At 55.4% G+C, this 17,622-nt stretch overlaps 1 protein-coding gene across 1 annotated transcript in view; it reads left to right on the forward strand.

Annotated features, from left to right (window-relative positions):
* Positions 1–14,115, forward strand: part of NMT1 (N-myristoyltransferase 1) — a 26,184-nt gene extending 12,069 nt beyond the window's left edge. The window contains exons 3-11 of the mRNA XM_024130056.3: positions 3,570–3,688; positions 4,252–4,343; positions 5,251–5,367; positions 6,167–6,337; positions 7,398–7,506; positions 10,545–10,715; positions 11,477–11,644; positions 12,663–12,800; positions 13,760–14,115. Coding sequence (XP_023985824.1) covers positions 3,570–3,688; positions 4,252–4,343; positions 5,251–5,367; positions 6,167–6,337; positions 7,398–7,506; positions 10,545–10,715; positions 11,477–11,644; positions 12,663–12,800; positions 13,760–13,780 — 1,106 coding nt within the window. The 3' untranslated portion in view covers positions 13,781–14,115. The remainder of the gene's footprint in view (positions 1–3,569; positions 3,689–4,251; positions 4,344–5,250; positions 5,368–6,166; positions 6,338–7,397; positions 7,507–10,544; positions 10,716–11,476; positions 11,645–12,662; positions 12,801–13,759) is intronic.
* The last annotated feature ends 3,507 nt before the right edge of the window (positions 14,116–17,622 follow it).

A 17,622-nucleotide genomic window follows, 5' to 3' on the forward strand; every position in this document is an offset into this window, starting at 1 on the left:
TTTTTTTTTTTTTTTGCGGTACGCGGGCCTCACTGTTGTGGCCTCTCCTGTTGCAGAGCACAGGCTCCGGACGCGCAGGCTCAGCGGCCACGGCTCACGGGCCCAGCCGCTCCGCGGCATGTGGGATCCTCCCAGACCGGGGCTCGAACCCGTGTCCCCTGCATCGGCAGGCGGACTCTCGACCACTGCGCCACCAGGGAAGCCCCCAGATCAACTTTTGATCCTTTTCAGACCATGTCCTTCTCCTTTTTCAGTCACCCCTTTTCCTACGCTAGTGGGGGGGTGAGGAATCCTTTTACTTTGCCTGACCTTAGTGGGGTGGAATCTGGCCACTGTTAGATTAGTTTAAAAAGTAACTCTCCCGAAGAAAGGGAGAAGGCGGACTCGTACTTGGTTGCCCCGGGCCCTGAGAGAGAAGCTTCCCCACTTTGTCCCTTGTCCTGCTCGTTTGGCTTAAGGTCTCCTAGATCTCACATTCTTTGCTCCCAGGTCCTTCACAGGTGCACTGTGGTGCTTAGTTTTGGATCTCGGCTCTCGGAAGGCAGAGAGAGAATTTGGGGGTAGAGTGTACAGGAAGAAACCCGTTGAAAGTTCAGGGTTTTCTTTCAGAGTTCCCAGTGTCCTCAGCTGCTCGCCGGTTCATGGTGGCCTAGAGACAGTTGGCTGCATTCCTGCCATGCTCTGCAGAGCAGCCACGCCATCCCAGCCAGAGCTGCTCAGGAGCCATTAGAAGGTGGCAGGCAGGCCAGTCCCCACCGAGCAGCGCAGCCAGCTTTGCTGGCACCCCAGACCGCAAGTCTGTTCAAAGTGCTTCTGCTTTCTCGGTGTTGCCTCTGACTCTGCTCTGTCAGCTATGTCTTGCGGATGGCACGCAGCCTCGAGATAGCCTGTGAGAGCTGGTTTGTCAACACGTAGACTAAGACGTACCAGTTGAATGTCGTATAAAAGTTCACTCAGTAATGTCACTTGACAAGCACTTATTGAGTGCTCTTTGTAAAATTCAAATCTCAGGATGTCACTCCTCCCTCCCCTCCCCCTTAAAGACCCGTTCAGGATGTCCCACAGCCTTGAGGACGAAGTCCAGCCTCTGTAGTAGCTCGCAGGGTCCTCCACGATGGGTCCCTGCTCTCCTCTTCAGCCTCCTCTCCTAGTTTCCTTCCCTCCCCCCCTTCATCTCCAGGCCTTGACTGTGCTGTTCCCTCAGTGTACCCACCTTCCCTGCCCCACCCAGTCCACCCTGCCTAATTCCTAATTATCCTTGAGATCACATCTTTAGATATTTCTTCTGAGAGGTCTCTCCTGACCCCTCCCCCTCCTCCCCCTCCTACCACACTTCATTGTCGTGGACTCTCATTATACTGAGTGACAGGTGCCTGCTTGCTTGTCTCTTTGCTGCCCATGAAGATGAGGACCTGCGTCCATTTCATTCGCCAGCTCCTGCCCCAGAGCTGGAGCATTCTAGGATTCTGTGAACACATGGTGAAGGCGCAAATGGACATGCTTGGTGCATGCAGGACCTAGTAACCAGCCTAAATGAAATGATTTGGCCTTGAGACTATTGTCGTGTAGTGGCGAAGACCACCAGTATCTTGTCCATGAAATCATTTAGGGAAAAAAAATTGATAAAAAGGTTCTGAAGTTTAAAAATGTCTTTTGGAGGGCTTCCCTCGTGGCTCAGTGGTTCAGAATCCGCCTGCCCATGCAGGGGACATGGGTTCGAACCCTAGCCCGGGAAGATCCCACATGCCGCGAAGCAACCTAAGCCCGTGCGCCACAGCTGCTGAGCTTGCGCCCTAGAGCCCGCGAGCCACAACTGCTGAGCCCGCGTGCCACAACTACTGAAGCCCGCGTGCCTAGAGCCTGTGCTCTGCAACAAGAGAAGCCACTGCAATGAGAAGCCCGTGCACTGCAACGAAGAGTAGCCCCTGCTCGCCGCAACTAGAGAAAGCTCGGAGCAGCAGTGAAGACCCAACACAGCCATAGACAGATAAATTAACATGTCTTTTGCAAAGGGTATAAGTTCAAAACAAGATAGGGAAGATTGATTAGCACCTAGACAAGACTAGAGTAGAAATCCTTGGTACTTTCCAAGGGTCTGACCCTTGGCTTGGTAGGCTCAAAAAGTTACACGTGACAGGGAATTGAAAGTGGATTGACTTACATTAAACCAATTCACAAGGGCTGCTTTATGAATTAATCAAAAGGCCAATTTCTAAACCAGGGAAAAAAATATATGACCTCTCCCAAGGAAACCTATTTGGGAGCAGCTTATAAATAAGAGTGAGCTGGATTCTTCCCTGCTGTGTCCCCATTGTTGCCTGTACTTTGCAATTTGTGACCCTTAGCACGTTGGTAATGACTCATTTCTTGAATATTTCCCCAGAAGATGGTGCATCTTGTGAGGCCAGGGACCTTGTCTTTTCCCAGCTCTGTCCTGGTACACGATGTCTGACTGGTGTTCAGTAAATGTGCCGGGCGAGAGTCAAGATGGTCAGTCCTGATGGTGTTGTCCTCAGCTCATGGCTGGATGCAGCCATTTCCACTACACCTGCCCCACGGATCCATCACTGGGAGGGTCCACAGCTTCCTGTTACACATTAGAATGGTGTGTTTGGGCCAGGAGTCCGAATGTCAGTAAAAGCATGAACTGAGTGCCTAGAATGTACAGAGCCTTGTGCTGGGAGCCGGGTACTGAGTGGTCCCCTGTAAAGACTGTTTTCAAAATGTACTAAACATTTCATTCTTCGAAGTTGTGAACATGAATGAGCTCTGAATTGTAGAATCTGCCAGGGCCAAATAATTCCAGGGGCCAAAATTAAGTGGCTGATTTGTCTGAGTTTATCAGATAGGTCTGATTTGGCTGGGTTTGGGAATGAGGGCTCTGTTTTCTCAGCACCCCCCACACTTCCTACGTACTCCACAGGGGAAGGGTGTCTGTCCCGGGTGGAGATGTCCCGTCAGAGGGTAACTTCCCAGCGGCATGGTGTAGACTCAGTGGTTCAGCCTGAAGGCGCTCACAGGGCTCTGTAAACGCCGAGGGCCTGAGCCGGCAGCGGCAGTTAACTGGCCCACGTTGTTCAAAGCCAAGGCTGGCAGGGCCCAGAGTGAGCCTGGCGCCTGGACGCCATTGTCTAGCTCAGGAATAGGCCCAGTACGTTGTCGTTGCTGTTGACACAAAAGCAGCCTTGTTGCAACTCCTTATAAATCCATCCAGGTCGATGGGCCTGGGCCCAGGCCATGACAGCACTCTACATCAACCAGGAGGCAGGAAGCCAAACTAGTCAAGATAAATGTTTGTCATTCAGTAACCAAAGGGAGATGTAAAAGAATGTCCAAGAAACCAACCACCTTGGATCCCACTGATTGTTCTTAAGTTTGGCCATGAATTGGCCCTCAGCTAGGGGCCAAGGGTAGCTGGAGAGATGGTCTGCAGTTGCCAAGAACAGAGTGTTCTTCAGATGGAGGGCTCCTAGGGATAGGAGGAATTTGCTGAGGTCAGTCTTTGAGCTGAGCCCCTTCCTTCCCCTAGGAGGCCAAGGGTGAGGCTTATGGCTGTGCTCTTCTTCCAGGGGAAGTTGTGAACACACATGGTCCCGTGGAGCCTGACAAAGACAACATCCGCCAGGAGCCCTACACCCTGCCCCAGGACTTCACCTGGGATGCCTTGGACCTGGGGGACCGTGGTGTGGTGAGTAGGCCTGGGTGGGCCAGGAGTGTGGACCGGTTGCCACTTTCACGAAGAGGCCTGCAGTCACATTGAGACGGCTTCTCCTCAGGCCTTCCTCAAGGGCTCTCTTAAGAGCTGAGCCAAGCAGGTCTGAGCAGACCCCCCAGCTGTTGCCTCAGGGGCCTGCCCACGACTCCACATAAATAGCTCTTGGCTTCTCTGGCAGGTTGAGAGTTAACCCCTGCAGCTCCCCAAGGCAGATACCTTTTCTTCGTGCTTTCATTGTTCTTGTTTATCCATTTTTTCAGTCCCTTGTCTTAACGATGGAGTGGTTGGTTAGTTGGATGACATTCTTGGTCTGCCCCTTCATGTACTTAAGTCTGCCACTCTACCCCTGGTGGCTCAGTTTCCTATTAAGCACCAGGGCGCTTGTTCCAGGAGTCCCTGCCGTGAAAAGGATTTGTGAGATTAAACATCGTTTTTGGTAGTTTGCCTTGTCCTGAAAGGCTTGGAGCCCCAGGGTAATGGAGTTCGTCCCCACCCCTGGCAGAATACCTCTAAGGCAGCTCCTCATCTCTCTACAGCTGAAAGAACTCTACACCCTCCTGAATGAGAATTATGTGGAAGATGATGACAACATGTTCCGATTCGATTATTCTCCCGAATTCCTTTTGTGGTGAGTCGCAAGGGCTTTCTTATTGAGGTTCCAGAGCCAGGCATCGAGCAGAACAACCACGGGGCTCCAGATTTTGGATCCCTGCTAAGAGCCATCTTTTTAATGACAAATTAGTATGCTATTTTTGAGTTTCTGCATCTGAAGGAGACTTGCTTCTCGTGCGTGGAGCTTAGAATCGAAACCTTATTTAAGACAGAATGACTGGGTGAGGGATTCCTTTATGGAATTGGTACCCAGAAGAAAAGATTGTCTATTGTATGGTGACTTTGTGTAAGAAGGGAGGGAGGGATGAGACCTGCTAAAATTTAAAAGAAAAGAGGTCGTTTTCTGTGCATTTCCTGAGCATGCTCAGTTGTATGAAAATGACCTTGCCTGGCTGGGCCACCCACCCTCCCAGGCCTCACTGAATATCCGGGAAGGTAGAGGCGTGGGGCCAGCACGGAGGTGGCCTGCCTGAAAGGGGAAGGAAAGGAAGACTGGCCAAGTGGAAAGAGAGGAGATGATGGTGCTTGCGGGGAGGTGGAGCCCAGAGCTCCAGAGGCTCCACAGTCAGCTCCTGACCATGGGACCCACTGGACTCGAAGCCAAGGAGGCCGGTGCTCCGGCTCCGGCTGTCAGAGTAAGTGAGCACAGAGAAACTGGATCAGGATGAAATCTTCACTCTGACAGCCCTGGGTTGGGTGAGCAAGTAGGCCCGTGGACTGAGCAGAAAGAAAGGGCTGTGGCTCGATCCCATCGGTGTCCAGGAGGGTTTGGCCCTAAAGAGAATTAGGAGAATTGAGCTGTTCACCCCCACTCAGGGAGGCGGTAGCACGAGCTTAGAACCAGACTCGGCGGCGGAGCCCAGACAGTCCCCCGAGCCCGCTGGCGGGCAGCACCGCGGCCACAGCCCCCGTCTCTCCTCTAGGGCTCTCCGGCCGCCGGGCTGGCTCCCCCAGTGGCACTGTGGGGTTCGAGTGGTCTCGAGTCGGAAACTGGTCGGGTTCATCAGCGCCATCCCGGCAAACATCCATGTCTACGACACGTAAGCACCAGCGCCACTCCCACCCCCCGCGTCCCCACCATCCTGCTCGGTCTGGGAAGGTGGGGGGGAAACATGCACACACTTTCCGTAGAAGAAAGAGGGAAGTTCCCACGAAGGGAGGGAACTTGGGTCATGGGAGTAGAAATTCATCGTAGGAACCACCTGTCTGGCTCTGAGTTGTTGCTGGTGCTCTTGTCTGTGACCTGGGCTGGAAGGAGTCCACCCTGAGGGCCGGTGCACTCCCTGACCAGCAGTTCGGCATTTGCATTTGCTCCACTCACGCGTCGACACGCTCAAGCCGCTTCAGAAGTGGGTGGGTGTGACTCACAACCACATTGTCACGGGGCCTTCAAGCTCTGCTCTTCATTTTCCCTGGAAACGTCAGAACCGTCTACCACAGCCTTCTGGGCTTAGAGGCTGTGGATTCTTGGGGGAGTCAGAACCCCTGAAATCCTAGAATAACCCTTGACTTACTCTGTGGGGTTCCTGACGGCTAAAGGTGGGACCCCGCCAGCCTACTATTGGGGCTTCACCAGGGAGATGCTGTGGTGCCTTAAATAAAGGAGTTTGCTCGAGTCCCACTTACCTTTGGAGGTAGAGTCTAGAGAGTGGGCCCCTTGCCTGGTGCGGCAGAGCAGGGCAGTTGGGAGGGAGTCCTGGTCCCGACTGCTGGCTGCAGGCAGAGGCAGAACACGAGCCTGTGCTGAGGGCTGCGGTCCCTGCAGGGTGCTCCACGTGCTGGACGGGACTACCTTGCCTGTTAAAAGCCTTGTCCCTGGGTTTTTTCCTTCCTCTTCAGAGAGAAGAAGATGGTAGAGATCAACTTCCTGTGTGTCCACAAGAAGCTGCGTTCCAAGAGGGTGGCTCCAGTCCTGATCCGTGAGATAACCCGGCGGGTGCACCTGGAGGGCATCTTCCAAGCTGTTTACACTGCCGGGGTGGTATTACCAAAGCCTGTTGGCACCTGCAGGTAAAAAAACCTCTTCTTTGCAAGGTCCTAGAAACGGCGACATGACATGCCACTCTAGTTGAGGAGCTTGTGTCACTGAGGCACAGTTCTGCCCCTCAGCGTGTGCCCTAGAGCATCTCGCTGCTCTGGTGTCTGATAAGGTGGGTGGTGGTGCCCACGGGAGCCGGGTGGGGCACACAGGGGAGTGACGGGGAGGCTGTAGGAACAGCAGCCTGCACGGTGCGTGCCCTGCCCAAAGGGGTTAGGCTTTCTTAGCTCCCCCTGATTCCTTCCATTTGGAAATGGTGGGGGTCAGTCTGCTGGGGTTTTGTTCTCGTTTTTGAGGATGAGGCCAAATCTGGATTTTTATGGTAAATGTCCTAAAGATTTAAATGGTTGGCTCAATTTTGTTTTGAATGTTATGTGGGCCGAAGAGAGCGTGTCTGATCCCTGTGTGCACTAAGAACAACCTCTGCCTTCGAAAGTTCTTTGAAACAATTGAATACTCTGCCTTAAGAACTTCAGAAGTGGAAACACCAGACAAATGCTGGAAAGGAGGAGGCAGAGGCTAAACATTCAGAGAACTAGAAGTCTTTTCCATTGACCTGATTCCAGGAGTGGGGATCGCTGTTCCCAGACAAATACTGTTACAGAGGAGTGGCTTGTGAACTTGACAAAGAAAATATAGGAAGCGCTGTGGCCGCTCTGCACTCACTGTGGGGAGGTTGGAGATCTGGGGCGACGCCACTGGCTCAAGTGGGGCCCGACGGGTCTCTTACGCCACCTGCCGGCCATCTTGAGATCCCCGTGCCATTGTCCTTTTTTTTTTTTTTTTTTTAAATTTATTTATTTGGTTGTGCTGGTTCTTAGTCGCGGCACGTGGGCTCCTTAGTTGCGGCATGCAAACTGTGTGTGTGCGGCGTGCATGTGGGATCTAGTTCCCTGACCAGGGATCAAACCCAGGGCCCCTGCATTGGGAGCGCGGAGTCTTAACCACTGTGCCACCAGGGAAGTCCCGCCGTTGTCCTTTTGATGAGACTTGCCATAGTCCTCTGAGGACAGGACATTTGTGTCCCCACAGGTACTGGCATCGGTCCCTAAACCCACGGAAGCTGATTGAAGTGAAGTTCTCCCACTTGAGCAGAAATATGACGATGCAACGCACCATGAAGCTCTACCGACTGCCAGAGGCCAGTGGTGCTTCGGGGCCCTGGGCAGGGGCAGGAGGGAGGCCAAGGAGAGCCTCGCCCTCAGCAGGAAAGGAGCGGGGCCTGGGGCGGGGAAGGGGGCTCTCTTACCAGAAAAGCAACTCAACCCGTAGTTTCCGGGTTCCTAGCCTTTCCATCCTGTCGTTCTGTTATCTGTAGCAAGGTTTTAATTTTAGTTGGACTTTCTCTGTTCTCCCGAGCCTGCACCTGGGCTAGTTTCTCTGCCATCTGTTGGCAGGCTCGGAGAACACCTATTCCGTGTAATGTGAGCCTAAGTGAAGCATAATGGAGAGATGAATCCACTCACTGGTACGCAGCACATCCCGGGACCCAGCAGACACGAGCCACAGAGCATCTGCTGCCCGCTCTGCCGAGTCAGGTGGAGGAGAGGCGGCTTGAGTTTGTGAGGGGAGCCCAGATCTCCAGTCCCAATCCTCCCGCCCAGATCTTGCCGCCGAAGGACTAGGCAGCCTGCAGTGAGCTGGTTTTCTCCTCTGGGCCTCGGTTTGCCTAGTTTGCCAGTGAGACAGACGCTCTTTGTTCTCCTGTTGTGCCCGTCTTCAGGAGCCTAATGGATCTTAAAATCCCTTCTCTTCCCTCAGAGCTCTTCTGGGCAGTGTCAGCACAGTTATTGGATGCCTGCTGATCAGAGGGCTGCCCACCTGGACTCATCAGCCACCAAACTGGATTAATCGCCCTGGGATTGGGCTGATCCACCCCTGGACTGGGGTCATTAGCGTCCCGCTTTGAGAGCCCGCCGCAGCATAGTTAGGCCCTGCCCAGGAAACCAGATTAGGGAGCCATGCTCAGTGTCCCCTTGGGCCACTGGAGAGGGTTCTTAAAGTGTAGCAGCTGGAAGAACGTCTTTGGATCTCCCCGCCTGTGGGTGAGAACCCCAGCATGGCTGCTTTTTCAGTTCAGGATTTGAGGTGTCATTTTGGGAGCTACCATGTAGAAACAAGGTCACTAAGTGTTCCCTAGAGACATCAGGATTAGCAAGGAATTATGGCAGCTAGAGGTCCTGGAACTGCAGTTTTAAATTTATTTATTTACTTATTTATTTTTGGCTGCTTTGGGTCTTCGTTGATGTGCGCAGGCTTTCTTTAGTTGTGGCCAGCTGGGGCTACTGTTCATTGCAGCGCGCGGGCTTCTCATTGCATGTGGCTTCTCTTGTCGCGGAGCACGGGCTCTAGGTGCACGGGCTTCGGTAGTTGTGGTGCCAGGGCTCAGTAGTTGTGGTGCACGGGCTTAGTTGCTCCGTGGCATGTGGGATCTTCCCGGACCAGGGCTCGAACCCATGTCCCCTGCATTGGCAGGCGGATTCTTAACCACTGCACCACCAGGGAAGTCCCCTAGCACTGCAGTTTTAAAAGCAATTCCTGTACACCTGAAACTAACACAACATTGTTAATCAACTGTACTCTGATATAAAATTTAAAAAAAAAAAAAAAAAAGCAATTCCCGCATTAGGAAGCAGTTGTGTCAGGCAGTGACTGAGGTATGTAAACTAACTCTACCCCGATTTCAGATTCGGCTGACCCCACCTTTGTGTATTAAGCCTTTGGGAATGTTCCCTCAGCCCCAGTATTTACTCCGGAGCATCACATGGGTTCATTCCACTGAAGCATTTTCTAAGGAGAAGCAGCTTTGCGGGGGGGATTCTGGCATGAGATTAAATCCTGGGAGTTCGGTGCTTTTCTTCTGAATTTTACTTGCAGCAGTGGCCTGCCAGGGGCAGTACTGGTGTAGCGGTGTCCAAGTGGATAGGCAAGGCGGGCATCCAGTGTAGGCTCCGTCGGGCCCGGGGTTCCATGGTGCCTGTGGCCGGGAGGCTGTCTGTGAAGTGCCCTAGGTCTGTAGGAGAGAGAGCGGTGTAGGAAGAGATGAGCTGCGGTTCAGTGGGGAAAGGTTGTGAGGCTCGGAGGAGAGGGGCCAAGAAAGGCTTGACTGAGGCCCAGGAGTAGCGCCAGGCTGGGCCTACCCCGGCACATCCATGGAGTGGTCAGGGTTTCTCCATCATGGCACCATTGACATTTTGGGTTGGGTAATTCTTTTTTTTTTTTTTTTAATAAATAAATACATTTATTTATTTATTTTTGGCTGCGTTGGGTTTTCGTTGCTGCGTGCGGGCTTTCTTTAGTTGCGGCAGGCGGGGGCTACTCTTCGTCGCGGTGCGCAGGCTTCTCGTTGAGGTGGCTTCTCGTTGCGGCGCACGGGCTCTAGGCGCGCGGGCTCAGCAGTTGTGGCACGCAGGCTCAGCAGTTGTGGCTCGCGGGCTCTGGAGTGCAGGCTCGTAGTCGTGGTGCACGGGCTCGGCTGCTCCGCGGCATGTGGGATCTTCCCGCACCAGGGCTCGAACCCGTGTCCCCTGCATTGGTAGGCGGATTCTTAACCACTGCGCCACCAGGGAGGTCCCTGGGTTGGGGAATTCTTCATCACGGAGACCATCCTATGCGTTGTAGGATGTTTAGCAGCATCCCTGGCTTCTACTCTCTAGATGCCAGAGCACCCCTCCCCCTAGTCGTGACAACGAAAAATGTCTCTGAATATTGTCAGATGTCCCCTGGGGGACAAAATTGCTCCTGTTGAGAGCCGCTGGGCTAGAAGGACAGAAGATCACAGCCCTAACAGCCACTGGTCCCGAGGTTGGAAGGTCTTGTGTTCTGTGTTAGGGAGTTTGGAACAGGGAGGGGTGTGACGGGCTGTGTTTTCTTAGGAAGCCGGCCTGGGCCATGTGGATAAGAGATTGAAGCAGCCTTAGTCAAGGATGGCAGCCTTAACCACGAGGGAAAGGGCCAAAGACACCGCAGGGACAGGACTTGTGCCGGAGTGGATGTGGACAGTGGGTGAGGGGGAGCTGCTGAGGGTAACTGAGGGGTCTCTCTTGAGGGCCTGGGTGGATAGACGCAGGGTCGGGGTAGGAAGGGAGACAGTGTGAGGTTTTTGGTTCATGTAGGACTTGAGAGGGAGCCAGGGTGCTCATGGTCAGCACTCTGATGCTCTCTGGTTCTTTCTTCCAGACTCCCAAAACAGCTGGGCTGCGACCAATGGAAAAAAAGGACATTGCAGTAGTGCACCAGCTCCTCACCCAATACCTGAAGCAGTTCCACCTCACGCCAGTCATGAGCCAGGAGGAGGTGGAACACTGGTTCTACCCCCAGGAGAATATCATCGACACTTTTGTGGTGGAGGTGAGTGGGGAGGGGTGTTCTGGGCCTCTGCCCCGTCGGCGGGGGGGGGGGGGCGTCCTCCCTAAGTGGCTGGCGTCCACAGCCTCGGTGACTGAAGAGCGATTGATGGGAGTGTTGGCACCCTACACTTCCTTGACCATCCGTGCTTGGTCCCGGCCCCTGCCCCGCCGCCGGGGGGGGGGGGGGCGTCCTCCCTAAGTGGCTGGCGTCCGCAGCCTCGGTGACTGAAGAGCGATTGATGGGAGTGTTGGCACCCTACACTTCCTTGACCATCCGTGCTTGGTCCCCACTAAAGACGGGAAGTTGTAGCTTGCGTTGGCTAAGATGAGCCCTTGGGGACCTGGCGTGAGCCCTTCCTCTCCCCCTCCCCCTCCCCCACCGGTGACTCACAGTAGAGAGAGCTGAGCCCCTCTCGGTCAGATGAGCCTTCGACTCCCTGCCTGTCCCCGCCTGGTCTGGCGCCGGCCAGGTGTGCTGGGTCCTGGGAGCCGTGAGAAGGCCCTGGCGCCGCAGGCGGGGAAGGATCATGGCAGGTTCAGCCCATAGCCCGGCCTGGATTTTCCTCTTAGCTCTGTCCTCAGGTTCCCTCGGCCCTGTGTTTTCTCCTCCCTGCATATCCTGTTTCAGTTTCCACCCATTCATCTGGAGCGGCGGAGCTGCCTGAGGGTGGTGGAGTGCAGTAGAAAACATTTTATTCCCAGGTTGCCTGTGTGACACTGTGCCTATGTGACACTGCTTTCTTCCTATTGTCTTCCCTTCAGAATGCAAACGGTGAGGTGACCGATTTCCTGAGCTTTTATACACTTCCGTCCACCATCATGAATCACCCGACCCACAAGAGTCTAAAGGCTGCTTATTCTTTCTACAACGTTCACACCCAGACCCCTCTTCTAGACCTCATGAGCGACGCCCTCGTTCTCGCCAAAATGGTGAGGAGCAGATCAGAGGGAAGGGGCAGTGGGGCGGTGGTGAGCACAGCTCGCAGGTAGCTGCCCACAGGCTGGGGGCTTTGAGGCCTCGTCCCCCTCCTGCTCCACCAGCCTAGCACTTTGCAGCCAGCAGCTCAAAACTAGGAGGGAGCAAGAAGCGTCCACACTAAGCGAAGGCATTGATTCCTTCTGATTTATTTCAGTGAGTTTTGTTCTCACGGTAGGCACTGCCAAGGAGCCTGAATAGCCAGGCCTGCTCGGGGAGTAGAGGTGTTCTCCTTACGACCTCCCCAGTGTGGGAATGGGGAGATTGGTGTCTGTTGCGGTGAGTCATTGGAGCGGCTGACAGTAGAGCATGGGGGGAGGGGCGCGGGCTTCTCTCACACTGGAGAGGTCTCCAGGCAGTCCCGCCCCATGGGTTCTGCCTGCGCCTGGCCCAGCCCACTGTGCGCCAGCTGAACAATGACAGGCCAGTTGCTGCCCTGGGAGAGCTTCTGATCAACAGACACTTTAGGAAGTGTCTGTTGCAGCCTCAAAGCAGTATATCAAATGTCGTAAAATCCCTCGGCGCACGAAGGCCTCAGAGTTGGAATGTCAGGGAGTGAGGGAGCAGTGCAAATGCCCAGTGGCTCATGGGAGTCAGCTTTTCAGAGGAAAAGATTCAGGGCTTGGTCTCCAGAGAGGGCTGTGGAAATTACGAGAGCGTTTCAGGGAAGTGTAACAAGGAACGGTGGGAGCGGTGGCCCGGACACTGAGTACACAAGTGTGTACACAAGTGTGTGCTCAGGCGCACACCGAGGAGAGGCCGGGTAGGGTGCTCAGAGCATCATAAGAACCACAGCCAGAGAGCGGGGTGCTGGCCGGAGTCTGGATGTACCACGGGAGCAGCAGGAGCTGCTGAAGGAAGATTGCTCCCCTGGCCGCCTGAGGATGGTTTTGATATGATGGAAAAGGGCAGGAAGGTGAGGTAGCTTTCACCTGTCTTGACCTGTGCTTGTCTCTCCCTGCTGCCATGCAGAAAGGGTTTGACGTATTCAATGCACTGGATCTCATGGAGAACAAAACCTTCCTGGAGAAGCTCAAGTTTGGCATAGGGGACGGCAACCTACAGTATTACCTTTACAATTGGAAGTGCCCCAGCATGGGGGCAGAGAAGGTACGTACGCGCTGGGTGCTGCCTCCCACCGAGCTCCCTCGCGGTCAGGCCCACGGCTGGGCCCGCGTGGGTCAGGGAGTTGGCGTCTCCAACGGAACCAGGACCTCGGGTCTGGGATCCAGCATCAGTCTGGGCCCTTGGAAAGCCCCCTCCCTCTGGTGACCAGACTAGGAGGGTCAGTATTCTCCTTTCAGCAGCTGATGTGAGGGTGGCAGAGGGCATGGGCCCTAGAGCCACGCAGAAGCGGGAAGGTTGTCTCCAGCCTCTCCTCCCACCAGGTGAGCTGCCTCATCCAACTGGGGGCAGGGCTTCAGGATCGTCCCAGGACACCGTGTGAGTCGCGTGCCCCTGGTCAGGCAGGAAGGGAGAGTCTGAGGACCTGAGGGGGTTTTCCTCTGCTGGGCTGCTGCCCTTATCCCAGTGTGGTCCTTCCTCCTCCGCCAGCTCCAAAAGGCAGCTCAGGGCCAAGGGGGTAGCTGGCGTTTACGGGATGACTGACAGGTGAGGGCAGCCTTGTGCCCAGTAGTCCTCAGGCTGCCGCAGCTGCTTTCATTAAAAGATCTGATGTATAAAGCATCAGAGGGGCTTCCCTGGTGGCGCAGCGGTTGAGTCCGCCTGCCGATGCAGGGGACACGGGTTCGTGCCCCGGTCCGGGAGGATCCCACGTGCCGCGGAGCGGCTGGGCCCGTGAGCCATGGCCGCTGGGCCTGCGCGTCCGGAGCCTGTGCTCCGCGACGGGAGAGGCCACAACAGTGAGAGGCCCTCGTACCGCAAAAAAAAAAAAAAAGCATCAGAGGAGGTTGGGTGAGAGCCCCGGGCTCGCTGCCAGCCTGCTCACTCAGCACGGTGGCGCTCTGCGGGCTCCACCAGTCATTGGGACTGCAGGACTGGGCAGGGGAGTGGGAGAGGCTTTGGACAGCTGTCACCTCAACTCTGCCTCTCCCCCTTGGCTCTCCTAGGTTGGGCTGGTGTTACAGTAACCAGTTGCCAGTGAGATTCTGGATAAAGCCACTGAGAATTCAAACCAGGAAATGGAGCCCCACCACTTGTTGGTCCAATTTTCACAAACGTGAGAATCCCTGGCAAAGGGACCAGAACTGAACTGGCTTTACAAACCGCCACTGAACTTGATGATTGTATTGCAATGGCGTAGGCTGCGTGATGTCACCTCTGGCCGTGTCTCTGGTCTCCCTGTTTTCCAATTAATCACATCATTATGCAGCCGTGATCAAGGGAATGTAACTGCTGAAAACTAGCTCGTGATTGGCAAATTATGGAATTAACGGGTGAATAATAAAAGTATATATATATTATATATATATATATATAGATAGATATTTTAAACATCTTTCATGTTCCAGATGTACAAGGATGTTTGGTCTCTAATGAAAAACTGAATCCAGATCATTCCTCAAAATTAGGATCTCAGGCCAGTGCCAGACAAACACATCGGTACAGTGAATTGTTTCCTTCTGAAAGCAGCACTGACTTCTCTTGGGGGGGCAGGAGAAAGAGGATGTGGGGAATATTACCCAGTTCCCCTCTGAGTCAGCTGGAATATTGGCTTCGAGAAGGTGGGGTGGGGTGGAAGGGCCGAGCCAGCTCTGGGGAGAGCTCGGCTCTCTTAGAACGGCAGGTGGAGTCCTGGCTGGGGCTGACCCAGCTCGGAGGTTTTCCTGCAGGGCCCGCACCTTTTCTGCATCCTGAACCCGGGCAGCGGGGATGACCTGTGGAAGCGGGTTTCGTGAATCCAGTCCCTCTTCCAGTCCTCTTGGCCTGCTCCCTGTAGGAAGTCATCCTGCCGACTGATTTTTAAATCGGGGCTCATTAGCCAGCTGTTGCCAACCTTATGTTACAGGGGGATAAGTCCCCTGTGAGATTATGTTTTTCCACTGCCTGGGGTGACTGGCAGTTTGAAGGGGACCTTTGACCTCCCGGTAGCATCCGGATCGTCGTGGAGACCACGTCAGCGCAAATCCTGCTTAGCTCGTCTTAGAGCAAAGAGCCAGGAGGACCCTGATGCCCCCAGGGTGGTTGGGCAAGGATGGCGTGGGGCCCACGATACCCAGACCTCCAGCCACCAACCCTTGGCCTGTGCCTTCCGACCCCTTAGCCATCTCTCACGCTCCTTTCCAAGACACACAGCCTGCGAGTAGCGGCAAGGAGCGGCGGTTAGACGCCGACCTGGACTTGGCGACAGAAATGATTTCCTGTTGTCGTTGTCTGAGTCTGATTTTCACTGATGACGTTTTGTGGATTTTTGTGGTGGTGGTGATGGTTGCTGATGCTGCCGGTGGCCCCCAGAATAGTGGAGCCTCTGGTCGCGTGGCTGTCGTGTAGGCACTCCTCAGCTGTGCTCAGCCAAGTGGCCTGGGGAGGATTGGGCTCTGAATTAGCAGCAACCCATGTGCAGGCTTGGATGTAACTTTTGCTCTAGGAGGAGGTAAACGGTGGGGGGTGGGGGGCTTCCTGGCCGCTTTCACCTCTCAGCTGCTTGTAGAGGGAAGGAAGCCTCAGCCCGCGGGCCCGTAGAGCTGTGTTGCAGGCTGTGGGTTTTGGTGAGGTATGCCAGAGGCTGATCCTGCAGGGTCCCCAGAGCTGGAGGGAATCGCGTGCTTGGGATGGGGCTGTTCTGCCCCTGCACACGCAGCGGTGCCGCCAGCTTCCCGCAGACGGCTGCTGGAGCCAGCAACTCCACTGATTGGCTTTTCATCAGAGGCCTCTGGGGGCCTCCCTTCTCCTTGTCGTCCCTGTGCTGCAAACTGCAGGCACTGATCGTGGCTGACCTTTGACTCCTTGACTCTGAGATGCCCAGACCAAAGAAGCTGCTGTTCTTAGCAAGGTGTGCACTGCATTCCACGGACGGTGGGAGTCGGAGAGGCAGGGCTTGCCCCACAGCCATCGGACACGCAGCACCCCAAGGCCCAGAGCAGCCTGCCCTGTGCAGGCTTCTAAGGATGTTAAAGAACAGAGTGCCCAACTCTCCTACCTTGGGCAGGACCTGGAACTTGGAAAAGCTCCCCGTCACACGCCTGGTCAGCTCGGGGCCAGGTCCCAGCCTGAGCTGCCTCTGAAATTTGAGGTGCACGACAGCGCCGGGAGTGAGCTTTGCCTTGGTGACTGAAGTCATGGAATGGAAACTGTGAGGCCTGTGCCTGCGCCGGAAGAAACAGATTTCCTGGAGAGGTCCCAGTGTCTCCCTCCAGAAGCCTGCGACTGCTCCTTGGACTGTGCCGTTGTCTCCTGGTAGGGACCCTGCCGCCTTCAGCGCCGCCGCCCAGGTCTGCAGGAGTCGGCTCGGTGGCTGCTGTTAGTCTCCTTTTGCCCAAACAGTCCCTGGGTTCTTCACTCAACTCCTTCCAGGACTTCAGGTCAGAGAGCTCAGAGAGAACCAGTGCTTGGGGTTTGGGGCCTTGCAGGATGGTGGTCCCGTGGCTGGCTTGAACCCAACGAGGGAAGGGCCCCGGGGCCTCTATACTCATCCGTGGGGACCTGCCTTGGGCAGCTGCTCTTGGTGGGCTTCCCGGTTGTGGCCCTTGCCCTCTGCCTCCAGCGCTGGGCTCTCAGACTCCATGTTCCAGATGTTTACTCCTGCCTTTGGACTGACTCTGCATTTGACCCCTGACCCTGTGGCACATTCCCACGGCCTCCTGTCTCTGTAAGGAGAGAGCTGGGGAGAAAGGAGGCCTCAGCTGTGGACTGAGGTCAGCTACACAGGGCTTGTTTCCCCCACGCGTGCCCGCTTCCGAAGACGCAGACGTCTGGTTTGAAGGCCGGCCCGCACCGAGCCACTTCAACACCTAGGTTTATGGAAAATTTCAGGCCTTGCCTGCAGCTCCCTTCTAACTGCCGTCACATGCTTGCTGAAGCCCAGGGTGGGTGTTTTGAATTCTTTGCCCAAAGATGACCCGAAGGCCTGGATAGCTTCACGGAGCTACAGCCCGGGAGAGGGTGGTGCCAGGCTGGGGTGGGGGGTGGGGGGCAGGAGCATATTTCTGGCCGGTGCCTCCTCACCCAGGGGCAGCCTTCTTGAGGCCTGGCCCACCTGCCCCGGAACCAGAGGAGAGCCAGGGCTGTGGTTTACTACTGCAAGGTGACGGCAGGCCGGCAAACAGACCGTCCCTAGGGACGCCGGGGTGGGGGGGGGGGGGGGGGGCGGGGAATTGTACTCAATTCAGTGCAAAAATATTGACTGCCTGCCGGCAGGGTGCCACATCCAGGAACAGGGAAGTGGGAAGCTTCACCTTTCTGTCTTGGCTTTTCTCCAGGCTTTGGGAGGGGCATCCATTTCCGGGGTGGGGGGAGAAATGCCAAATGCATTGTTGTTCTGCTTGGTACATCTCACTTGTTTCTAATAAAGGAAGCAGCTGAACAAAACCCTCCCGCCCTCCTGTATTCCTCTGGTCAGCAGGTGGCAGTGGAACCGATGCAGCCCCCGGCCTGGGCTGGAGCCCTCTCGCTCTGCAGGGAAGGCCCTCGTGACCACAGCACCGGGCAACTTCTGAACACCTTCCTTTGGCAAGGCTGCCCTTTCAGGGCCAGCTTGGCTCTTTGTCCCTAACCTCTCCCACCCGCCAGCAAGGAGCCGGTACTGACTCAGGTTCCTCTGTGTAAGAGGAGCAGCCGGGCCCTGCGCCAGCACCCTTGGTCCGGGTCAGCGTGGCTCCTCTGACGGCGGGCGCAGGCACCGCCCCTCCCACTTGTCCAGATGTCACACCTCCCCTTGCGGGCCAGGGGCCGGGTGGTTCTGTTGAGACACCGGGGGTGCTTTTAATGCTGCAGGCCGGCAGGTCCCACTGAACCAGGAAGGTTCCCAGGACGG

This window comes from Physeter macrocephalus, chromosome 14, assembly GCF_002837175.3.
Source record: "Physeter macrocephalus isolate SW-GA chromosome 14, ASM283717v5, whole genome shotgun sequence".
Classification (NCBI taxonomy): domain Eukaryota; kingdom Metazoa; phylum Chordata; class Mammalia; order Artiodactyla; family Physeteridae; genus Physeter; species Physeter macrocephalus.